The sequence below is a fragment of the Periophthalmus magnuspinnatus genome, chromosome 17 (assembly GCF_009829125.3).
Source record: "Periophthalmus magnuspinnatus isolate fPerMag1 chromosome 17, fPerMag1.2.pri, whole genome shotgun sequence".
Lineage (NCBI taxonomy): Eukaryota > Metazoa > Chordata > Actinopteri > Gobiiformes > Gobiidae > Periophthalmus > Periophthalmus magnuspinnatus.
In genome coordinates this window covers 29,346,910-29,373,837 of record NC_047142.1, presented here as the reverse complement: position 1 = coordinate 29,373,837, position 26,928 = coordinate 29,346,910, and the positions used below count along the sequence as shown (strand labels likewise).

Here is a 26,928-nt window from a genome sequence, read left to right as displayed (position 1 = left end):
TAAACAAATCAAGTACAAATCAGTCACACAGCTGCTTTTCCCCTGTTGCCCTGTGAGCTCTGTAATGAGTGTGTAGTTACTCATATTTAACCTGTGCACTGGCCTGTAAAGACTATATGTGTATGTGTGTGTGTGTGTGTGTGTGTGTGCGCTTGTGTGTGTGCAGTACCACCGGAGGACCCACACCTAGAGGGCGCCCCTGAGCTGCTGCTGATGGCCGGGACACCGTATAACCTGAGCTGTGTGACGCGCGGCGCTAAACCTGCGGCGCATATCCAGTGGACCAAGGACGGGGCGCCAGTGGAGGGAGCGCACCAGTCCACCGTGAGTCAACCTATACTCACATATACTCACAAATACTCACATATACTCACAAATACTCACACATACTCCCAAATATTCACATATACTCACAAATACTCACATATACTTACATAAACTGACATATACTCACAAATACTCACATATAATCATGTATACTCCCAAATAATCACATACACTCTCAAATACTCACATGTACTAATATATACTCATATATAGTCACATACACTCCCATATACTCACAAATACACAGTCAGTCAATCTATATCACTTTGTTGCACATTTAGCACATTTAGCAGTAAAATATAATAATAGACAAACAACCGTCTCAGTGCAGCTCAACAGATCCTGTGTCAGGGCAGTGTGTGAGGTGAGAAACAGCCCTGAGGACAAAAGCATCCCTCCTCTGTGTGCTCTGTGTCCTGCTGCATCACAACAGCCTCCAGGGGGAGCCAGGTGAACTCTGGAGACACAACAAGAAAGTCTATTCTAAGCCCCACTCTCCACTCTGTTGTGGGTGAAGAGACGGGACTGAAACTTCTTCTTCTATATTTGGTGTGGAAAGTCTGTAGCATTTCAGTGCTAGCTGGTTAGCATGGCTAGCTAAATGCTGAGTTGCCATGAATACAGTAAAAACAAACTGCTCAAATCACATAATCTAATAGTCTATAACTTTCATCCTTTGAACTGTGCATGTTGCACTTCTTAGTTGGTCAAAATACCAAAATATTAAGTTAAAAATGTAAGATAAAAATGTAACAAGTTTAAAAACTGCTCAGTGTGCCAGCCAGTCAGCCACAAGAACCGGCAACCTTGACCATGGCAACCATGGAAACTATATACTCACATATACTCACATATACTCACACATACTCACATACAAATGCACAGTGATGTCTTCAGGAAGCTTTCCATGCTTCCTGAAGATATCACATTGACTTACATTTATTTTAGTGTTGAACAATACTACAATTTCAAACTTGTTTTTGATACTAAGGAACAGACTGGATACCGAGACCATAGACTGTATAAAGAAGTGGACTAAGTGTGACGTCACCCACAGAGTTCGGCTCCAGTCAACGATTGGAGCTGAGTTTCATGTTAGGAATTCTGATTGTGAGTACCATAGCAACCAAAAAGCCAATCCAGAGCGAGGCTGTTGAAGGTCCACCTTCTTAACTTAGCAACACTGTCAATCAAACTTGTTGCTAATGCGTGTGGACGAGCGCCCTCGGGGAAAGAAGACAGCTGATTTGTCTCTTATTAATGTTCATATCTTGAGTTACGTAATAGCAAAATTAAAACCCCAGGATCATGTAGAGCGGGTCGGTACGAACATTTTAAGACCAAAGTGACGAGTCTGACAGCAGCAGTTACAGAGAGAGGAGTGACAGTTTTCTAATGTAAAGTGAATTAGAGCCATTTAGAACAGTTAGCTATGTCCATTTATATACACAGTCTATCCTCAGGACTCAATACTGATTCTGATACCATGATGACAATAAAAAAATACTTTCTTCAGTGCTACAGATATCATATTAAGTATAACTTATTTATGCTAATGGAATTTGGATCTGGCTGGAAATGAGAAACAATTACTTTAGAGGTAAGTAGAGGTGGGCAGATCTTCAAATATTATTCTTGTGTTGTTTTGAAGGAATGCAAATTTTGAATATTGAGCACATTGTTAACTTAAAAAACGCCACAGTGCGTGCTGATTAAAAATAACAATGAAAAAAGTATGCTGTAAACTTCCAAATCAGGTTATTAAGTTATATTTATGCGCTTTGGTGAGTCATTTTACAGGAATTTCACATTTGTCTAAAATTTAAAACAGAACTAATACATCTAATATGTGAAACGAAATAGACGGAGTGTGACAGGCAGATAGTGGGTTAGCTATTTGCATTTATATATACAGTTTATGGTTTTAACCCATTTCTGTTGAATTGACACAGTTTAGTCAGAGTTATGGTGACACTCCATAAAATACTGAGCCATTAATTTTACTACTATTGCTACTAGTAACTGTAGCCAAACTGTTTTTAACTGTAGAATCAACTACATTTCCAACAAACAATTTTCCTATTTGTCTAAAATTCTCACACATTCACAATTTACTCACGAAATGCGACCTACAAGCAAACCGCGATTGTTTAATTAAAAAGAGGTGTCAGCAGCAAGAGACAGCACAATTTCACTGTCAACAGGATTTAATGGAGAAACACAGCTCCAGCGCATTCTCTTCACCCACCAGTCCAAAATGAACAATATGTCGCCTCAATTATGACAAAAAAAAAAAACAAAAACGACTAAGCATTCCACAAACTTTGAACTGAATTAAAACAAGAAGCTATGAGAGTGTGTTTAGTTGAAGAAACAGGAACAAGTTGAGAGTGACTGCAGCTTCATGATGTTCCTTCGCTTTGCAACAAATGACATGAGTGTACTTATGAGTGTACTTCATAATTGTCTAGTTCAGTTCGAGCATAATTATAAAGTCTGTGTGAAGACACTGTACCTGAATTAAAAACAAGAAAAACAGAACTAGTTCATTTTAAACAATTTGCAGTGGTTTGCAGTTATTCCTCCTCCTCCTCCTCCTCCTTACATGCATTCAAAATATTCAAATTATTCACCACCATTTATTGAGTTTAGAAGAGCTTTTCACACTTTTCAGAGGTCAGAGCGGAGTTCTACAAAGAGTTCAACTAGCATGTTAACTTGCACTTCCTCATTCTCAGACAGTAAAATGGTTTATAATTAGATGCAGACAGTACACAGCTAACTTATTTCAATCTCAAGAGCTGCTCGTACAGTATATTTGCACATTTTGCTCAGATACACGGTAACTCAGGTACAGACACTTTAAAGTAGACTTTTTTTCTACAACATACCTGCCTTCTGCATTTGACACATGGATGTTTCTGAGGTTAAGTTAGGAGTAATCATCACCCATCTCTAGATCTTCAGACACGATTGTGTACCTAGCTAAAAGATTAGCAAAATTGTGCTTGTTTTAGATTCAACTCCAGGTACAGACAAGGAAGATAAAGTACAGAGGTCCCTCATTTATCACGGGGGTTACGTTCTAAAAATAACCCACAATAGGCGAATCCGTGAAGTATCAGCTTGATTTTTTTTACAATTATCCTATATGTTTTGCAGCTGTAAAACCCCTCACCACACACTTTATACACTTTTCTCACACAGGCATTAACATTTTGTCACATTTCTCTCTTGTTTAAACACTCTCAAAACTCAAACCTTCGTATATTATCTCCCTCTTCATCGATGATCTCTTTAAATGTGTTGTTCTCGTGTCTCTGCTCCAGTGGTATCCACAGAGGCGCCTCTCCGTGCAGAGAAACACTTAAGTCCAAAGTGTTTCTGAAATTTGTCGGTGCAGAACGTTTCATCGGGGTGAACACTTTCAAACCTACCGCACTTCAGAGTCACACTGCAATCCAACATTTATGTAAATTTGTCTGAACACATTCTGTACTGTACAAGAGACATGACACGTCCCTTAGCCAATCAGGACACAGAACACAATGCGCAACACTAGCTCAGTTGGTAGACTGGCCACATTTACCTTAAGCAGATACCATTTGCAAACCTCACCAAACACAGAGAGAACATGCAAACTGCGCACAGAAAACCCCCGGCCAACACTAGATACATTTAAATGGCCAGTAAAAATAAGAATTAGACTAATCAGATGTAAACACGGCCAAACCATCTTGTTGCATGGCGTATCTCTTCATCACTGTGCCACTTTGCTTGCAGTAGAATCCTATCTTTTTGTGGCGCATTTACTGAACATGAGTGATATCAGCACAGCAGCAGGTCTCAGCGTGTGGGTTTGTTTGTTTATGTGTTTGGCTGTGGGCGATGCAGGAGGATAAAGCGAGTGCTCCCCTCCTCTTTAACACATACACACATACACACACACTGGCACCAGGGACACCGAGTTAATGTTTGAACAGCGTTTGTCAAAGCAGCATTTGGGCATTGGGAGATATCAAGCTTTACATATGTGCTACTATTCATTCAGATTAGATAGAATAGATGTATGTTTTTGCCCATAGAAAAATTGAAATGCATTAAAAAAAACAAGAGTCAAATCACAGAATGGTCAAGACCAAAATCAATTATTTGTATGATATTTGTTGATTCATCGGCATTATTAGAGTCGAGTAGAATGTAAAATAATGCCTTAAATTTGAGTTGTGTTTTACAGGCTTGACAAATATGTCGTCATTGTACTATAGACTGACTCCACATTCTGAAATCTTTAAAACAGACCTAGATCATTTCAAACATATTTCACACATACTTTCTTAATGCAATCCTAGCATCCAAATTATTTACCATAATGAGTTTATAAGCATTTTTTTTAAACTCTCAGAGACCAGGCAAGAGTTGCTTCTACACAGCCAGTATGCAGACCTATTTTGACCTACTTGTACAATATACCTGTATGATACTTGCCCAGATACATAGATATATAAAAATGTAGCTTAACTTTGCTAATGTACTATTGTAGTGTTTCTCAAGTGGTGGTACACAAGCTCCTCTTCAGGCCCATTGACTTCATATAATTCCTCCAATGCTTGTAAAACAGATGTGGTTTTTCTCACAAACCGCTAATGCAGCTAATGCATTCTGGGCCTGACAGCTCCGTACATCAGCCTGATTTATGTGGACCTCCTTCACCTCTCTCTCTCACCTCACCCCTCTTTCTCCCCCTCACCTCTCTCCCTCAGCCTTCTTTCCCTCACACCTCTTCTCGCTCTTTCCTTCCTTGATGCATACATAACCACACATACACGCACACAGAACCCTCATCTGACTCTTACCCCAGGCTCAGGCCACACTCCGTGCAGTGCGGTGGAGCTGGCCGAGGTGCCTAGGCCTGTCACTATAACATATTTGGAAGTTCAATTTATCACTCAAGTAAATATAGATATCAAACGATAATATTGAAACTAATTTATGTCATTAACACAAATAAACAAGAGCAGATTTAAACCACAAAAACTATTCTAAGTGTGCAATACTATTACGATATCATGAGCTGGAATAAATAAACTGCAGGATAAAACACTTTAGTCGTTTACATCTGTAATGATTCCATCCATCCATTTTCTTCCGCTTATCCGGGGCCGGGTCGCGGGGGCAGCAGTCTAAGCAGGGACTCCCAGACTTCCCTGACCCCGGACACGTCCTCCAGCTCCTCCGGTGGGACTCCAAGGCGTTCCCAGGCCAACCGAGAGACATAGTCCCTCCAGCGTGTCCTGGGTCTTCCCCGGGGCCTCCTCCCGGTGGGACATGCCCAGAACACCTCCCTAGTGAGGCGTCCAGGAGGCATCCTGAGCAGATGCCCGAGCCACCTCAACTGGTTCCTCTCAACGTGTAGGAGCAGCGGCTCTACTCCGAGCTCCTCCCGTGTGACCGAGCTCCTCACCCTATCCCTAAGGGATAGGGTGAGGATCCCAGCCACTCTGCGGAGGAAACCCATTTCAGCCGCTTGTGTCCGCGACCTTGTCCTTTTGGTCATTACCCAGAGCTCATGACCATAGGTGAGGGTAGGAACGTAGATTGACCGTTAAATCGAGAGCTTCGCCTTCCGGCTCAGCTCCTTCTTCACCACAACGGACCGATACAGCGACCGCATCACTGCAGATGCTGCACCGATCCGCCTGTCAATCTCCCGCTCCATCCTTCCCTCACTCGTGAACAAGACCCCGAGATACTTGAACTCCTCCACTTGGGGCAGAGACTCACCACCCACCCGGAGAGAGCAAACCACCTTTTTCCGGTCGAGAACCATGGCCTCGGATTTGGAGGAGCTGATTCTCATCCCAGCTGCTTCACACTCGACTGCAAACCACCCCAGTGCCTGTTGCAGGCCCTGGCTCGAAGAAGCCATCAGGACAACATCATCTGCAAACAGCAGAGATGAAATCCTGTGGTTCCCAAACCAGACCCCCTCCGACCCCTGGCTGTGCCTAGAAATTCTGTCCATAAATATAATGAACAGAACCGGTGACAAAGGGCAGCCCTGGTGGAATCCAACATGCACCGGGAACAGGTCTGACGTACTGCCGGCAATGCGAACACAGCTCCTGCTCCGGTCATACATGGACCGGACAGCCCTTAGCAAAGAGCCCCGGACCCCATACTCCCAGAGCACCCCCCAAAGGACACCACGAGGGACACGGTCGAATGCCTTCTCCAGATCCACAAAACGCATGTGGACTGGTTGGGCATACTCCCATGAGCCCTCGAGGACCCGATGGAGAGTATAGAGCTGGTCTAGTGTTCCACGACCAGGACACTGCTCCTCCTGAATCCGAGGTTCGACTATCGGTCGGATTCTCCTCTCCAGTACCCTGGAATAGACCTTACCGGGAAGGCTGAGGAGTGTGATTCCCCTGTAATTGGAACATACCCTCCGGTCCCCCTTCTTATACAGAGGGACCACCACCCCGGTCTGCCATTCCACAGGTACTGTCCCCGACCGCCACGCGATGTTGCAGAGACGTGTCAGCCAAGACAGCCCCACAACATCCAGAGACTTGAGGTACTCAGGACGGATCTCGTCCACCCCCGGAGCCTTGCCACAGAGGAGCTTACCAACCACCTCAGTGACTTCAGCCAGGGTGATGGACGGGTCCGCCTCTGGGTCCCCAGTTTCTGCTTCCTCCTCGGAAGACGTGACAGTGGGATTGAGGAGATCCTCAAAGTATTCCTTCCACCGCCCGACAACATCCCCAGTCGAGGTCAGCAGCTCTCCACCCGCACTGTAAACAGTGTTGGTGAAGCACTGCTTCCCCCTCCTGAGGCGTCGGACGGTTTGCCAGAATCTCTTTGAGGCCGTCCGATAGTCCTCCTCCATGGCCTCCCCGAACTCCTCCCAACCCCGAGTTTTTGCCTCTGTGACCGCCCGAGCCATGGCATGCTTGGCCCGCCAGTACTCATCAACTGCCTCAGGAGTCCCACGAGCCAACAAGGCTCGATAGGACTCCTTCTTCAGCTTGACGGCATCCCTTACTTCCGGTGTCCACCACCGGGTTCGGGGATTTCCGCCGCGACAAGCACCACAGACCTTACGACCACAGCTACGAGCAGCCGCATCGACAATAGAGGTGGAAAACATGGCCCACTCAGAGTCCATGTCTCCAACCTCCCCCGGGATCAGGGAGAAGCTCTCCCGGAGGTGGGAGTTGAAGACCCCCCTGACAGAGGGCTCCGCCAGACGTTCCCAGGTCAGATGACACGACAAAAGTCGATCATCGACCTCCGACCTAGAGTGTCCTGGTGCCACGTGCACCGATGGACACCCTTGTGCTCGAACATGGTGTTTGTTATGGACAAACTGTGACTAGCACAGAAGTCCAATAACAAAACACCGCTCGGGTTTAGATCGGGGAGGCCGTTCCTCCCAATCACGCCCCTCCAAGTGTCACTGTCGTTACCCACATGGGCGTTGAAGTCCCCCAGGAGAACAACGGAGTCCCCGGTTGGTGCACTGTCTAGTACCCGTCCCAGGGACTCCAAGAAGGCCGGGTACTCTGCACTGCTGCTTGGCCCGTAGGCCGACACAACAGTGAGAGACCTGTCCCCGACCCGAAGGCGCAGGGACGCGACCCCCTTGTTCACCGGAATGAATCCCAACACGCATCGGCTAAGCTGTGGGGCAATGAGCAAGCCCACACCAGCTCGCCGCCGCTCCCCGCGGGCAACGACAGAGAAATGGAGAGTCCAACCCCTCTCAAGAAGTTGGGTTCCAGAGCCCAAGCTGTGCGTGGAGGTGAGGCCGACTATATCTAGCCGGTAACGCTCAACCTCCCGCACAAGCTCAGGCTCTTTCCCCCCCAGCGAGGTGACATTCCATGTCCCCAGAGCTAGTCTCCATGTCCGGAGATCCGGTCGTCAAGGTCCCCGCCTTCGACTGTCGCCCGGATCTCTCTGCACCCGCCCCGCATGGCCCCTCCACGGTGGGTCCACGGGAGGACGGCCCCACGTCGTTCCTTCGGGCTGGGCCCGACCGGGCCCCGTGGGGAAAGGCCCGGCCACCAGGCGCTCGCTGCCGAGCACCCACCCCAGGCCTGGCTCCAGGGTGGGGCCCTGGTAACGCCAGTCCGGGCGACGTAACTGGCCTTGTTCTTTTCTTCTTCATGTAGGGCTCCTCCCCAGGCTCAGGTCAGACTCCTCTCCCAGGACCTGTTTGCCATGGGTGACCCTACCAGGGGCATGAAGCCCCCGACAACATAGCTCCCAGGATCATTCGGGTGCTCAAACCCCTCCACCACGTTAAGGTGGCGGTTCGGGGAGGGGCATCTGTAATGAGTCATACAAAAATTTCCCAGTACTGCAAAGAAAATGTTCACATGATAAACATTGATCATTGTATATACATAGTTCCATCTTTCATATACTAAACGATAAGTCGATATACAGTAGTGATCATCGTGGCAGGCCTAAAAAGACTGCGGTGCACTGGATTGTTTCCGTTGGGAATCTGTTTTGGATCCCACTACAGCAATATTCCTCAAAATTTAAAAGAGTCCCACTGTCAAAACAAACTGGCACATACACTGAGCACGTATAGAGCATTCACACAGTCACACCACAGACTGTGCGTATGAATGGACCAATTACAGGAAGTGATCATGGGTGTGCTTCCAGTTCCATCTGGCTCCAATTCACTTGACCTTGAAAAACTGTGTCATCTCTCTGTAACTGCTGCTGTCAGACTTGTCATTTTGGTCTTGAAATGTTTGTATTAACCCGCTCTACATGATCCTGGGGTTTTTATTTCCCTCTTGTGTCCATAAAACCAAGATATGAACATTAATAACAGACAAATCAGGTGCCTTCTTTCCACCGAGGTTGCTCCTTCGAGCGTTAGCTAATCGCCCGCTTCACACTAAACCAGCGGCGAGGGCAGAAACAGGCATTACCTTCATCAGCCTCGCTCTGAATTGGCTCTTTGGTTGCCATGATACTCACAGTCAGAATTCTAATATGGAACTGTGCTCCAAATTGTCCCCTATAACTGTTCTAGCCTCGATGAGTGTCGTAACGGTGCGGGAAGGACCAAGAGATGCAGACTCGGAGCAAGGTTACAGTGTTTATTTACAAAGTCAGTGAAATTCAGTCTTTGTCAGTTCATTCATATATACACACGAGGGATCACAGAGCGGGAGGCAGACCAGGCGGGCGGAGTGCAGGTCGGGGGACGGGGAAACCAGGACCGGGGTGCAGGCAAGAGCGGGGCGAAACCGGGGCAGGCAGGACCGGCGTAGTCTAGAGAACGGAGTCCAAGGCCGAAGGTAAGCAGCAAGCCGGAGACCAAGACGAGACAGATAGCGAGGCGGAGGGACGACTTTACCGGAGCCGGAGCGCAGAGGCAGGAGCAGGGACGAGTGAGGACAGGGATCTGGACGGTGACAAAATCCAAATGAGAACATGCAGACTGGTACTGGGATACAAAACTGAGCTAGAGCTAGCTTCACGTTTACACGCGGACGGTCTGGCGCCGAGTGTAGTCTGCCGAGCCCTCAAATACTCAGCAGCAGGTGGCGGTGATTACGCTGATGCGCTCCAGGTGCGTGCGGGAGAAGTCTCGAACTCCGCCCAGCTCCAGGCAGACAGGTCGGGGAGGGGTAGAGAGCACAGGAGGACAGGAACAAACGGGCATCGTGACAATGAGCTTCATTTGACTGGGGGCAAATGCTGTGGGTGATGTTACACTTGGTTATTAGTCCACTTCTTTATACAGTCTATGGTTCACACAAAAAATGAAATCATACATATTTTGTTATTGTTTATCTCTCATCCTCAGGAGGTGCTGGCAGACAGAAAGCGTGTGACAACTCGGAGTTACCTGCCCATCTCTCCAGCCGACACCGACAGTGGGAGGACTTTCACCTGCATCGCCTCAAACCCGGCTGTGCCCATGGGCAAGAGGACCTCCGTTATGCTCAACGTGCACCGTGAGTATATTGACTATCACTCCAGTGTTTTGGATTGTTACAGTGTTGAGGAAAAATCTGACATGGCAATGGCATATTTTTGCTAACTAAAACTAGATAAAAGCTAGATAAAAAGGCCTCAAACTGACTAAAACTATAATTAAAAGTACATTTTTTTTGTGTCTACAATTACTAAAAGTAGTTATTTTTATTTTTGACCAATTTTACCAATGTGCCCATGACAGCGACGTCAGACTGGGGGGATAAAAGGTACTGTTTACCCAGGCCCCAGTGCAGAGAGGGGCCCCTTGCAAACACTAATATGCATTTTTCATAAGACATTATACAGTGTGGGCCCCCCAGAATGGGCCCCAGAATTTGTGGCTACACCCCTGTGTCTGCCAGACAGTGTTTTCTCCAAGTGTCCACGATGGGAGCAGAATTGCACACAGCACATATAGTATAGAGTACATGAATTTAAAAAAGTCACTCCTGTTTTTCAGACCCACCTACTGTGACCCTGTCCATCGAGCCACGCTCTGTTCTGGAGGGAGAGAGAGTCACTTTCACCTGTCAGGCCACCGCCAACCCACCCATCATGGGATACAGGTAACAACCAACCTCATAACAACCCACCCATCATGGGATACAGGTAACAACCAACCCCATAACAACCCACATGGAGTACAGGTAAACAGGGTGAAATATATATATATATATATATATATATATATATATATATATATATATATATATATATATATATATATATATATATATATATATATATATAAATCCTATTGACGCAACATCCAGTTTTACTGACCTCCACTGAGTCACACTTCTTTTGAGCATTTACAGTTAAGCAAGATTAAACCGGTCCAGAATTTATATTGTCACAAGTAAGAACAAAATGACATGAGAGCATGAAACGATGAGTGTGGCTAAGAGGCAAGCATTAGTGCACTCGTTAAGTTCACATATGCATGTTTTGTTGGAGATCTAGAGAAGTCTGGCACCCTTTTCCTGAGAGGCTTCAACACGGCTTCAGTCTATATAGAAATTAATTTCTGTTGTAAAATCATGCAACCAGAAAAAGGCCCACAGATAACGTCACTCATGGCAACTAATAGAGCTATTAATGTTATAGTCATATAAGAAGTTATAAACACATGAAATACTTATGCAAAGTCATCACAATGATTCTAAAAATTAAATCAATTAACACACAACTCTCCCTCCTCCTCAGTCCTGATCCTAATCTCCAGCAGTCTCAGTGTAGGGTCCCTGCGCTCCTCTTCGCTTTTGAGCGTCGCCCATTAAACTGCGATACTTCTGCTCGCGTCTGTTCCAGTCTGCTCGTAAGACTCTCCGGAGAAAGGCCTGATGGGTAATTTGTGCTTACAGACCAGAATCAGTGACAGTATTGAACCGTGACACAATTAACAGCTGATTTGTGCGCGATGATGCAGCATTAGCTAGTCCCGTGCATGGATTGGCTCTCCCTAAGAAGCTAACAGCGCGTGGTTTAGGAGTAGGGGTATTCTCAGATGGGATGGGTGCCAGGTGCTTAGGCCCGCTGCCCATCTAGGAAGTATTAAAATGTCGTTTAACAGGCGTGCTAGATGTTATGGGGTTTTCTGATACATTTGGTAGAGGGGTGGGTAAGGTGGGTGGGTGGGGGTTTAGACCTGGTTTAAACCCTTCCCTCACACTCACCTGGACTAAGAAGGGCTCCAGCACAGTAAGACCCCACCAAGACCGGGTTTAGTCCTGACGTATTCCTGATTTAGGCCTGGTTTAGTCCTGGTTTAGTCCTAGCTTAATACTGGTTTAAGATTGGTTTAGGCATTGTTTAATCCTAGTTTAGTCCTGTTTTAGGAGTAGGTGAATCCTCAGATGGGATGGGTGCCAGGTGCTTAGGCCCACTGCCCATCTAGCGAGTATTAAAATGTCGTTTAACAGGCCCGGAGCTAGATGTTATGGGGTTTTCTGATACATTTGGCAGAGGGAGTGAGGGGAGAGGAGACATGGTAGAGTGGTTAACGCCTCATCAAATACTCCTGTTAGCACTCCAAGTCACTGCACTGAGAATGATGGTTTGTAATGATAATAAAATAGGGCCTGTCCGATGCAGAGGTTTTAATGTAACCTTTGGACAGATACCAAAGACATAAAGAACATGAGGATTCACAGAGATTCTATAGAGACACAAAATAAGATACTGATACTAAAACTAGTATTGAAACTAGATACTTATTTGAGCAGGTATTGATGCAAAAAAATCCATTGACAGGACTGAAATAAACCTCTCCTTAACAGCTTTAGAATGATTTTGAGCTGTATCTTTCACAAGTATAAGACACATAGACTAGTATACACCATGGACCACTATGAACCTACCGGACACTGAGGGATTACACAGAGATAAAGACACATGGGAATAGAAAAGAAAGTACTACCATTTAATATTGAAAATCACATTCTGTTGTCTAAAGAAAGACTCGGAATCGGCATTGAATATCAAGTCTATTCCTTTGTATCGAATTCGAAGTTTCATGACTGTTTAACTCAATATATGCTCTATTGAAGTGTCTTCCTGTGATTCCCAGGTGGGCCAAAGGGGGCGTGCTTCTAGAGGGGGCCCGGGAGAATGTGTTTGTGACCACTGCAGATCACTCCTTCTTCACCGAGCCCGTGTCCTGTCAAGTCTTCAACGCAGTGGGCAGCACCAACGTCAGCATCCTCGTCGACGTCCACTGTAAGTCCATATCTACGGTTGCTAACTAATGGGATTTATGAGTACAAAACTGACCGGGTACTCCTTAAAAGGCCCTGTATTACACAAAACTGACTCTTTGAGCTTCAAGCCATGTTACCTAATCACAAACTTACCTAGAGTTTTTTTCATTCACACATATGTACTGATTTAGTCTTACAAAAGTATTGGATGTGATGGTTTAAACCTAAAATGCCCCAGTTATTAGGGTGAGACAACTGTCCACTGTTTGCATCTAATTATGAAGTGTTTTTATCTTTTAAGAACCAGGAAGTGTTTTGTTAGCTTACTAGTAGTGCTTAGCTTTATCTGGTTTTGGGGAGTGGGAGGAGGAGAGGGAGGGAGAGAGGGAGAAAGATGAGAAGAGGACATGAAAGAGGGAGAGGGAGGAGGAGAAGGAGTGGGAAGAGGAGAGGAAGAGGAATAGGAGAGGCAGGGGGAGCAGGCAGGGGGAACAGGGAGGGGGGAGCGGAGCACGGGGAGCGGGGCACGGGGAGCAGGGCACGGGGAGCGGGGCACGGGGAGTGGGGCACTGGGACGGGGCAGGCGACACTGTACACAAAGAGGCAGCGGGAATAGGACACTGGACCTTTAGTGAAATTGTACAGATTTAAGGCAAAACTTGTGAAACGTGAGGACACCTGAGGAGACATAAAGAGAATGTGGCCTTTGACTCAGAGAGCGGTGACTCTTCAGCGCCTCACACGCTCACGCTCACACACAGGCTGGAGGTCTGTCAGTGAAAATGTGCTCACCTTATCGTCGAGATCGACCAAAGTTTAGATCACTTTCGATTTTTGGCACAGCCCCACTTGAAATGCAAAAAGTGAGGAATAAGCTTGGACCACTGCAAACCGTTTGAAATTAACTACTTCTATTTGTCACATTTTTAAGACAGCAAAAATCACTGGTCTATTAGTCTTTCTATTAGGAGTTTTTCATTTCAAGATTTTGGGAGAAACTCAGCAAAGTTCCAGTGATTAATGAGCGTCTGTCAGAGAGACGGCCAGCTGATTACTTCTTGTTAAATGCTGCATCTGGATTTAGGTTCAAATTGATCTTTAAAAAGTTCAACATTCAGATGATTTAACAGAATACAAATGGTGGGATTGATTCCTGGACCAAAGCTCCTTTAATATTATTATTTTTTTATATAATGGGACCTCTATAGAGTGGTGGTTAGGTTGATTTGAATTTTCCATACCAAAAATGTCTTCCATTGGGTTAAATATGCTTATCGTATTTTTTGCACTATACGTCGCTCTGGAGTACAAGTCGCACCAGTCAAAAAATATATAATAATGAAGAAAAAACATATATAAGTCACACTGGACTATAAGTTACATTTCTGAGGGAAACAGAACAGACATTTTATCTCTAAAGGAAAGTTATAATAATAAGAATAAACTATAGAATGACAGGCTGAATATCAGTACATCACGCTAACGTAACACATTTATATTTATTCAGCTACATGAAGCATAGACAGAACTGAACACGTGTCTGGTTTGTTAATGTAAGATATTAACAGTTAATCAAATAAATAAAGAATAAAAAACAAGCAACAAGTTTAATCTGGATCTCACTCCAAATCAATAAATCCACTGAATTCTTCATCCTCGGTGTCGCTTCTGAGCAACTCCACCTGCTCCAAGGATAGATAAAGCGCCGTTTCTGTGTGTCTGTCACACTGGCACAAGACTAGAGTGCCTCGCACAGTTCTCAGTGTGACAATAATGAAGATGTAAACTTATATATTTGAATAATTTCACATATAAGTCACATCTGAGTATAAGTCGCACCTCTTGACAAACTATGAAAAAAGTGCCACTTATAGTCGGGGAAATACGGCATATTGCTCATGTATTATTCAGTAATTCATTTAAAGCCACTGTACCAGATTTTTACAGGTTTTTTTGTGTGAAAACCAGGACTAGTTCATTTTAAACATATGCAGTGGTCCAAATTTATTCTTCACTTCCCTTATGCATTCAGAGCATCCTAACTATTCACCATGATGAGTTTATAAGCGCTTTTATAAGAGTTTATAAGAACTTTCAGAGACCAGAGCGGAGTTTTGCCATCGTGGTAATGTTAATACCAACTAGCATGCTAGCCATGCACTTCCTGATTCTCATACAATAAAACGGTTTATAATTTGATGCAGACAGAACAGAGCAGTCATGCTTTGACCACCAGAGCTGCTTATACACCAACTACTACTACTACTACTACTACTACTACTACTACTACTACTACTACTACTACTACTACTACTACTACTAGTACTACGTTAACACTGACAAATGCATATTCTAACAATAGGGGTATAGCAAAAGTAGTAGTAGTTACAGTTGTTTTAAAACAGTACTGCTAATCATAACAGCTACATAGTTTTCCATCTTGAACTGGCACATTTTGAAGTGAGGCATTTTGGAGAGTCCGTTTATGTCTATCTTGTACAACTGCTTTATCTACTGCTAATGTTACTGCTCTACTACATATAATACTACTACTGGGACAATTGAATATTGTCATAATAGGGCTATAGCATTAGTAGTAGTAAGTTATAGTAAAACAGTACTGCTAATCAAAACAGCTACATTCTTTTTCCTTCTTAACTAAAACTGCAACTACTAATACTACTATGGCTACTGCTACTCCTACTGCCCTACTGTCCTAAGAGCCTGTTTAATCTGCTCCATATGTTTGTGTATCAGTCGGTCCGATTCTGGTGGTAGAGCCGCGTCCCGTCACTGTGGATGTGGATTCAGACGTGACTCTCAACTGTAAATGGTCTGGAAACCCTCCCCTCACCCTAACCTGGACCAAGAAGAGCTCCAGCATGGTAAGACCCCATCGAGACTGGGTTAGTCCTGGTTAAGTCCTGGTTTAGTCCTGGTTTAGACATGGTTTAGACCTTCTCTTCTTTTAACAGTCTCAAAGATCTGACTCCTCACCTCAGAGTATGCTGTGTGCCCAATCATTCACACACACACCACTTTCATACTAGGCAATGTGGGTGAAGTGTCTTGCCTAAGGACACAATGACAGAACGACCTTCGGGTTGAGGGGACCAACACTCGAACCACTGTATTTGTTTGCCTTTTGAAATGATAAAATAAAGTAGCATTTGTGTGTATGGTGGTGAAAGGAGAGGCTGGTGGTAGAGAATGGGAGCCATGTCTTGATCAGTCATATATGAATGATTAATAAACTGTTGAGAAATGTTTTGGGTTTCTACAGATTCTAAATAAATGCCTTGTCCTTGTTTTTTTTGTTTTTTTGTTTGTTTTTATGCAGGTGTTGAGCAATAATAATCAGCTGTACCTGAAGTCTGTGAGCCAGTCGGACGCAGGGCAGTACGTATGTAAAGCCATCGTACCAAGAATCGGAGTGGGAGAGACCGAGGTTACACTCACTGTCAACGGTAAGACACGAGACTGATTTTAGTCCTGGTTTAGTCCTAGTTTAGTCCTGGTTTAGTCTTGATTTAGTCCTGGTTTAGTCCTGGTTTAGCCTTGGTTTAGTCTTGATTTAGTCCTACCTTAGTTCTGCTTTTGTCTTGGTTTAATCCTGGTTTAGTTCTGGTTTAGTCCTGGTTTAGTTTTGGTTTAGTCTTGACTTAGTCTTGGTTTAGTCTTTTTTGTCCTGGTTTAGCCTTGGTGGCTTTGTCACAATTTAGTCCTCTACTAAATCTGTGGACTAGACCAGGATTAAAACAGGATTAAACCAGGACTACACCCAGACTAAACCAGATTGGACTAGACCAGGATTAAACCAGAATTAAACCAGCACTAAACCAGGACTAAACCCTCTAAAACCCACTAAACACTAAACCAGGACTAAACCGTGACTAAACTAGGACTAAACCAGGACTAAACCGGGACTAAACCGGGACTAAACGAGGAGTAAACCCAGACTAAACCAGATTGGACTAGACCAGGATTAAACCAGAATTAAACCAGCACTAAACCAGGACTAAACCAGGACTAAACCCTGTAAAACCCACTAAACACTAAACCAGGACTAAACCGTGACTAAACTAGGACTAAACCAGGACTAAACCAGGACTAAACCCAGACTAAACCCAGACTAAACCCAGACTAAACCAGATTGGACTAGACCAGGATTAAACCAGGATTAAACCAGCACTAAACCAGGACTAAACCCACTAAAAGCCACTAAACACTAAACCAGGACTAAACCGTGACTAAACCGTGACTAAACCAGGACTAAACCAGGACTAAACCAGGACTAAACCAGGACTAAACCAGGACTAAACCCAGACTAAACCAGATTGGACTAGACCAGGATTAAACCAGGATTAAACCAGCACTAAATCAGCACTAAACCAGGACTAAATCATCTCTAAATCAGGACTCAAACCGGACTAACAGCCTTAGTGAGTATCAGTACTATACTGCATATTAATATACTGTGAGTAAGTAATTATTCACAGTGCTTGACGTTTGTAGTCTCCAGTATCTTATTTTGATCCAGTCGATTGCATGTTCTTTGGTCCATGATAAATGTACCACTGTACACAGAGGAGGGACCTGCCCTGATTAAATTTGTCCCTATTCTGACCCCGTACCTCTGGCTCATTCCTCAGGCCAAACCAGAGCCAAAGCAAATATGTCAACGCTGAACTTTTGGAACAGGGAGAGGCCATTTTCTCCATAAATTCAACTGCGCTACAAGAAAACCAGCCAACCAACCAAGTCGTTCACAGCTCTGAATGATCTGCCCTCAAGTGTAGTTTTATGAGGAGGCAAAGCAAAAAGTAATACAGAAAGCTGTTTGATTGTTCTAGATTTGTAGGATCAGACGATGCAGTATAATTTGTCTCCTGTGTCTTTACTAATATAATTTACTAATAGTAGAGCAGCAAGAATAGAGAATGGCTTTAAAGGTGCACTGGGTAACCTTTTTGTAAGTTACTACAAATACCTCTACTACTGCTTTATAGTCACTTTAAAACAGTACCACTAATTATCACAGCTACATACTTTACCTACTTAACTACAACTACTACTACAACTACAACTACTACTGCTACTGCTGCTACAACTATTATAATTACAACTACAACTACTACTACTACTACTACAACTACTACAATTACAACTACTACAACTACTACTACTACAATTACTACAACAACTACAACAACTACAATTACAACTACTACTACTACAATTACTACAACTACTACAACTGCAACTACTACAAATACTACAACAACTACAAGTGCAACTACTACTACTACAATAACAACTACTACTATTACTACTACTACTACAATTGCTACAACTACAACTGCAAATACTACTACAACAACTACTAGTATTACTACTGCAACTACAATTACAACTACTACAACTACTGCTATTAACAGTCACAATTGAATAATAGGGGTTATCAGTAGTAGCAGAAGTTAAAGTACAGTAGTTGTCTTTGCTATAACAGCTACTTACTTTTACCCAATTACAACATTAACTGCTACTACTACAGCTCCTGCTACTGCTAGAATTACTACTACCACTACTACTACAACTACGGTCCGCAGTTGTCCACAGCTCTGAACGATCTGCACTTTAGTTTTATGAGGAGGGGAAAATAAAAGTAATCGAGTATAGAAAGTTGTCTGATTGGTGTAGTTTTGTAGGATCAGACACAGTTGTAGTTTCTTCTAACTGATATGGAAAGGAGAGCAGCAAGAATAGAAACAACTTAAAGGTGTACGGTGTAACCTTTCTTGAACTGGGTTTCCCACTAGCTTGTCACCATGTAGATGTTATTGCTTTTCTGGGAATGTTCCACAGTATGGTATTAAACTTGTAAGCCATGCATTTATTCAGTAACAGGTTTTTTAATTCTTAGCTAATCCACTGAAAACATGCATTCTTACTGTGAGCAGAGTCACCTCTCCAAAGCTCTTACCCGTAACCTGGCCTGGAAACATCAGCTGCTTGTTTCCATGGAGATACGTTTGCATCGTACTTTCCTGGAATGTTCCGCAGTCCGATTTTAAACTTATCTCGAAGTAGATAAGCATGTGACACCATCAGGCAAAGTTACAGGTCAGATCTGTGTAGGGATTATCTAGTGAATAAAAACACCTGTTATTGAATAAATGCAAGATGTATATGTTTAATGCCATACTGCGGGACATTCAAAGTAAAGCAATAAGATTTTCATGGAGACAAGAGAGATGTAACCAGAAAAATTCCATGCTGTGCTTTTTTAATCAAACAAATCCATAGACCAACAAGTCATGGGGATGTCGCTGGATTAATTAAAATCAAAATTAAAATAAATCTTTCCATTTGCTTTAATTTAGCCGCCATTAAACTGTCTTTATGAAACATCTGCTAAAAGAACGTCCCATCTGCTGCCTTGTATTTCATAATCAGATCACATTATATTACAGACACAAGCCGTACGAATGTGACGGAATACACTTTATCCAACATCAAACGATTAATTAAATGCTCCAAAAGTCAGATTATTGTACATTTGTCTTATGTTTATATATCTTATCTTCTGTTTCTCTATTTTGAACGATTTTTCCTGTCTTTTGGCTTCCTTTGCTGTGTATTTGAGCAGGTCCTCCGATCATCTCCAGTGACCCAGTGCAGTACGCCGTCCGCGGGGAGAGAGGAGAGATCAAGTGCTACATCGCCAGCACTCCTCCACCGGATAAGATCGTGAGTTCTGTAACTGCTACATGAGTATTTATATTGACAACTTTAAAATGTTTCATTGTTATAAATGTAACTGTCAACCTGGCCCATTTACACAGTCCTAGTTTGGACTGTGTGCTTGGTTTGAGCCATAGACTGTGTAAAGAAGTGGACTAAGCGAGTCTGACGTCGCCCACAGCTCTAGTCACATGAAGCTCATCGAGGCTAGCAGTTATAGCGGCTAATTTGGAGCTAAATTACATAGTAGGAATTGCGACCGTGAGTATCATAGCAACCAAAGGGCTAATCAGGAGCGAGGCTGTTGACGGTAACGCCCCTTCCCGCCCGCACCGTTGGTTTAGCAGGGAGAGGGCGCTTAGCAACACTGTCAATCAAACCTTTTGCTAACGCTAGCGGGAGTGACCTCGAGGAAAGGAGGCTCTTGATTTGTCGGTTATTAACTCTGTTGTGTCGGATGCTACTGTTGCCGGTAGAGCGCGGTTGTAGACTTTCCTGTACCGTAACTCTGCAACCAATTGTGCTTCATGTAAATTCAAACGGCGGCTCAAATCAGAGGCATGGTGCTCTTTAAATATTATGTTGTCCTTTGCAGATGACCAATCAGAGCACAAGTGCCACGGGGATTTTCCCTGTCAGTTATTCGATGCGTCAAAGTAAAAATAGAGATGAATATGTGAAATAGAGGTAGTTGTGTGAAAAAAATGCAGTACATTCTGATACTTCCTTTAACATGACTTTTAAGGCAATAAATAAATAAAAGTCTAGGTGAGATACACTGGTCTATAATGCGCTCAGTCATTAAAGGGTTAATGCTCATATCTTGAGTTACGGACACGATATGGAAATAAAAATATGATTAATATGAACATTTTAAGATCAAAATGACAGTCTGACAGCAGTAGTTACAGAGAGAGGGGCTGCAGTTTTTCAATAGAAAGTGAATTGAAGCCAGACTTAATGGAGCTGGAAGTGCACTCATGATCACTTCCCTGTTTGGAACACGGCAGCTAGCAGGTTTAGCTATGTCCATTTATAAATACAGTCTGTGGTGTGAGCCCAGGTGTAGTCCTGTTATGTCCTGGTTTCATCCTGGTCTATGTGGGACAAAAATAGCCCTTTTTTATTCATGAAAACTTTGAGTACAAAATGCTTACATAATAAACCTTGCCCACACATGTGTCACATTTGTACTTCCGATGTGACGTTCGGCTCTTTTGAACGGTTCCTTAACGTGAACGGGTGGAATGGGATTGAATTTTTAAAAAGAATCAAATCTTTTTTTTTCCAAATTTGTATGCATTTTTATCCTGAACCAGCATAAGAATCAGCTACGGAGAAGAGCAGGCGACACGAGTGAGAGATTTATGCACAAAGACATATTTAAACATCGTAATAACAGATAAATGAGTTCTCATGCTTGACTTCGTATAAATAAATATAAAAATAGCCAGTATTTTGAAATCAGTCTTTGACATGAACGGATCCAAAAGATTCAGATTTCATAAAGAGAAGGAATTTCCGTCACTAGTTTGCCCCGTACAAGCAACACAAATAATTTTATATTGTGAACATGAAGCTTGTCACTGTAGATGTCCTCACAGTGGGAAGAGGAAGCAAAACTTTTTACTTTCAGATCTCAAGCCTCAAAATTGTGCCAAACGCCTCCAGTGGGACCTTTGTATTTGAGATAGACACTTGAGGCTCGTAGATACATAGTGAATTTCACCAAAAGTTCCAATTTTACAACTCTGACGTGAAAACTTAAAGCAGACGTATTCTGCAAAATCCACTTTTCAGAGCCTTTAACCACATTACACTTGTCTCCACTTCTCACTGAGCCTCTGAAGTTGTATTTGGAGTGATTCATGTTTGAGTTTAGTCTTTAATCACTTATTTTCAAGACGCCATGTTGCAGATCAATCCCCATTTTCACTGCCACGGTACACGCCAACACTGCTCTTTAGTTACTTGTTCTCCAATTTCATTTTTTGGTGATACTCATAGGATTTGGCGGCGGCGTGTAGTCGTTTTGGTACAAATCAAAAAAATATCCCGCTGCCTAGTAGCATTATCCACAGACAGAAGAGATGCAGGCTCCACGGCGCTTTTGTGTTTATTTTATTAAGTCGTTTGACATCACATATGTCAAACTCAAGGCCCGTGGGCCAAATGCGACCCGTCACGTCATTTTATGTGCTCCGCGACAAAGTAAATTAAAAGGTATGACTGTTTTAAAATGTCAGTTTATCATTAGATACACAGTTAAACAGCCATTTTCATATCTATGCAAATCCTATGCAATATTTGTAACTGGAATACATAATAAATATAGAAACGGTTAATTAACAAGATTCAAAAGTAGTTGCATTTATTTTACATTCAATTTGGTTACATTTAGTGACATTTATCTTACAGTTGGTTACATCTGGCCCTTTGAGAGTGACCATTTTGTTGATGTGGCCCTTTGGGAAAATGAGTTTGACGCCCCTGTTTTACATGAATATTGTGATTTAAAATGTCCAAATGAAAACATAATGATCCACAAGCATCAGAGATTATAACTATAGAGCGACACCGTAACTCTGCAACCAATTGTGCTTCATGTAAAAACGCAATACATTCTGATACTTTCTGACGCTGCGGACTGAACGCAGTATAACGGGCTCGACACATGGGGAGCGACGTTGCTCGCTCTCCATTTATTTTCAATGGTACCTGTGCGACACTGCGAAAATCGCTCGTCTCTCTCACTTCCACGACAAGCGAAAGTCATGCACGTGAAAACCTTGCGCTCGTGCATGTTGACGTTCACACGCGGGCCTAATGAAAGCTGAAAAATGTTCTACTTTTATCGCTGTCGCCTGCACAACAGCCAATCAGCGAGAGTTTGATTGACGAGCCAATGCATGTCCACTTCAGAAACATCAGGAGGAGAAAATTATACTCACAGTGTCGGATTTCCCAATTCTTTTTTGACATCTCAAAGAGACTACCGAGATATATCATAAAAAAGCAGCTGCCTGGGAACTCGTTGGTGCCAGGGTGAATATGAGTGGTAAGTTAACATGCTCAAATTTGTTAATTCAGATAAATTTATGGAGGCTAATCAGTCTTTAATAAATGTATTAAAGACTGATGAATAGACTGCAGAATAGGGTGGACCCAGGATCACTTTTTTTTTTTTAGTTTTGTAGAGTGCAACCAGTTGTAATATTTTAGTCAAATGAAGCAAAACTTTACGAGATTTCATTTTAGCGTCTTTTTCCCATCTACCGCTATTAACCTCAAAATTCCCTCCAAATAAACAGCCAATCAGACGTGTAGGAGGCTCGCGATCTGCTCTGGAACAGAGTGCGACGTGACAAGCTGCCGCTAGTCGCTGCAGTTTGTTGCTGCCTGTGTGTTCGATTTTAAAGCCTATGCGATGAGTGTCGCTGCATGCTGTCGCATCGAGCCCATAAGAGCGCTGTTAAAGGGCCAGTACGCATTTTACTTCCATGTATTTGAGCAAAATTGATCTTGCTCCAGTACAGATATATCGTGTAAGCAGCTCTTGAGGTCAAAACTACTTTGCCAGGTCTGCATCTAATAATAAATAAAGTGTTGTATATTGTCCAATAATCAGGAAGTGCGCTGTTAGCATGACCATGACGGCAAACTCCACTTGGGTATGTGAGAGTTCTGAAAAAAGCTTAGAAACTCCATCCATTCATCCATCCTGAGCACGTGTAGGAGGAACGACTCTACTCCGAGCTTCACACGCCATCTCTAAGGGCGCGCCCAGCTTATAAACTCATTGCAGTGAATAATTAGAATGGTCAGAATGCATAAGGTAAGGGAGGAATAACTTTGGAACACTGCAAACCGCTTTTACATTTTTAAGACGGTAAAAATAATGTTACAAGCAATAAAATATTACTCCAGTGCAAGTTAAAGTATGGTGTCGCATTAATGCCAGCCTATTATAAGCTCTTGTTTCTGTCTTGTTGTTTCTCTCATCTCCTCTATTGCAAACTGCCTCTCCATATTTCAAACCCCCGAACAGTCAGATCCTATTTACCGCTCTGGGCTCTGTATCACCGCAGCCTCTAAAGCCCTGGTTTATGCGGCGCAGACGACACATTTCTGGATCATCGGCAGTGAAATGTGGAGAATTCTGCTCCTTTTGGGTTTTTAAAAAGCTCCATGTGATTTCAGAGGTGCAAAGGAATTGGATAAGGCCTATTTAACATTTAAAGACATTTATTGTGGATAGCGGAACAATAAGTCTAGCCTAAATTAAAGGAGCTGTACTTGATTTTTACCGTCTTAAAACATGAAAAACGGAAGAAGTTCAATTTAAACGGTTTGCAGTGGTTCAAAGTTATTCCTCACTGACCTTATGCACTCTGAGCATCCTGATTATTCACAATGATGAGTTTATAAGTGTTTTTCCCAACTTTCAGAAAAATAATAAAATATAACTGCAAATACTACTACTACTACTACTATGTCTGCTGCTACTGCCCTACTACTATATACAGGCATAGAATTACTACTAGTACAACTGGTACTGTCCTACTACCATATACAGGCATAGAATTACTACTATTACAACTGGTACTGCCCTACTACTATATACAGGCATAGCATTACTACTACTACAACTTGTACTGCCCTACTACTATATACAGGCATAGAATTACTACTACTACAACTGATACTGCCCTACTACTATATACAGGCATAGAATTACTACTACTACAACTGGTACTGCCCTACTACTATATACAGGCATATAATTACTACTACTACAACTGGTACTGTCCTACTACCATATACAGGCATAGAATTACTACTATTACAACTGGTACTGCCCTACTACTATATACAGGCATAGAATTACTACTACTACAACTGGTACTGCCCTAATACGACTGATATTACTACCAATACTACTACCAATATCACTGCTACTACTATATTACTGCTACTGCTAGAATCACTATTACTACAATTGCTACTGCCCTACTACTTTTTCTTTTACACAAACTACTACCACTCCTACTACTACTACTACTACTACTAGGTGCATCATTAATGCTGACAAATATAGCAGTATTTTTTTTAAGTACTGTTAAGCATTGTAGTAATATACATATGCAACTAGACACTGCTACTACTACTGCTAATATTACTGCTTTACTACAAATACTAACAAATACTACTACTTCTGTGGCGATTGAATATTCTAATAATAGACAGTAGCATTAGTAGTAGTAAGTTACAGTAAAACAGCACTGCTAATCAAAACAGCTACATACTTCCTTCTTAACTACTAGTACTATTACTGCCAATATTACTGCTACAGCCCTACTACTATGTCTTCTTCTATTACTACCATATCTACTACCTCTACTGCTTCTAATATTACTGCTTTTACTACGAATGCTACTACTACTACTACTGGGACAATTGAATATTCTAATAATAGGGGTACACCAATAGTAGTAGTAGTGGTAGAAGTAGTAGAAGTTTTAGTAGTAGTTAAACAGAACTGTTCCAAACAGCTCTATACTTTGGAACCTGTACATTTTGAAGTAGCAGCATTTTTCTAGAGTCCATTTTAAGTACTCCATCTCAAACTACTATATCACTGTATTTTCATGTTCAGAGTTTCTCAGTCTAAGCACAGTGCTGGTGTTTTAGTGTGCTCTGAAGTCTTCCCTCCGAGGGGCTGTAAAAAATGCTCCATTTGCACTTCCTCGGAGCAGGTTCCAGAGTCCGGCTTTAGCATTCCGAGCACACGCGCTTTAACACAGAGAATCCTGTTAGGACTTCTGCAGAGATCAGGAGATGGAATCAGATACGACTTAACTACAACTGATGCTGATGGGACTGAATACTATAGGCTTTAGTAACATAAGCACATAAAAAGTTCATCAGTATAGTATTAGACTCATCTATCTCCATGGAGACACACAGTTGATGCCACCAGATAATAGGTGTGATCTATGGAGAGGCAAACCTGCAGTAAAAACATGTCTTGAAAAAATGGAGACTGAACATTTCATTTTAAACGGGGCTTCAAAAAACTGCTCCATTTGCATCATATCTACTACCTCTACTGCTAATATTACTGCTTCTACTACAAATACTACTACTACTGGGACAATTTAATATTCTAATAATAGGGGTACAGTGTTCCCTCGTTTATTGCGGGGGTTACTTTCCCACAAAATAACCAGCAATAGGTGAAATCCGAGAATTTTTTACAATTATTCTATGTTTTTTGCTGTAAAACCCCTCACCACACACTTTATACACTTTTCTCACAAAGGCATTAAATTTTTTTCACATTTCTCTCTTGTTCAAACTCTCTCAAAGTTCAAACCTTCATATATTATATCCCTCTTCCTCGATGATCTCTTTAAATGTGTTGCAAAAAATTTGTCGATGCAGAACGTTTCATCGACATTGTGGGTTTTGTCGGGAAGAAAACTTGCAAACATACAGCACTTTAAGAGTCACACTGCGATCCAACGTTTATGTAAATGTAACTCTAATATATTGTTGTCAGTCTCATGAGGCTGTCGTTTGGCAGGTTACAGTTAGATTTAATATCATCCCACCAAGTAATAGGTCTGATCTATTGAGAGGCGAACCTGCAGTGTAATAAATAGAATTATAATTAGATGCAAGCAGCACACAGCGGAAAAATTTGGTACAGGGGCTTCAAAAAACTGCTCCATTTGAACTCCCTCATAGCAGGTTCCACATTGCAGCTTTAGCATTTCGAGCACATGTGCTTTAAGACAGAGGATCCTGTGACGACTTCTGCAGAGATCAGGAGGGGTGTTCAGATAAAGCTGCTCTATACAGTAAGATCCAAGAGTATAGTATAGATTCTATAGTATGGTATTAAACTCCCCGTAGGAACAAGCAGTTGCTGATACCATGAAGCCAAGTTACAGGTTGAATCTGTGGAGAGATGAGCCTGCTAACAGTGAGAATGCATGTTTTTCAAGGTATTTTTAAGTGGTATAAACACCTGTGATTACTGTACTGTGGAACACCTTCATGGAGACACGCACATAGCAGACTTCCTGTTAGAAAAGTTACATAGTGCGTATTTAACATTTTTGAATGTCCT

At 42.7% G+C, this 26,928-nt stretch overlaps 1 protein-coding gene across 1 annotated transcript in view; it reads left to right on the top strand.

Annotated features, from left to right (window-relative positions):
- Window positions 1-26,928, top strand: part of kirrel1b (kirre like nephrin family adhesion molecule 1b) — a 167,216-nt gene that overhangs the window by 129,735 nt on the left and 10,553 nt on the right. The window contains exons 4-10 of the mRNA XM_055228473.1: window positions 167-324; window positions 10,178-10,328; window positions 10,811-10,916; window positions 12,920-13,068; window positions 15,807-15,934; window positions 16,390-16,516; window positions 19,699-19,799. Of these exons, the coding sequence (XP_055084448.1) occupies window positions 167-324; window positions 10,178-10,328; window positions 10,811-10,916; window positions 12,920-13,068; window positions 15,807-15,934; window positions 16,390-16,516; window positions 19,699-19,799 (920 nt within the window). The remainder of the gene's footprint in view (window positions 1-166; window positions 325-10,177; window positions 10,329-10,810; window positions 10,917-12,919; window positions 13,069-15,806; window positions 15,935-16,389; window positions 16,517-19,698; window positions 19,800-26,928) is intronic.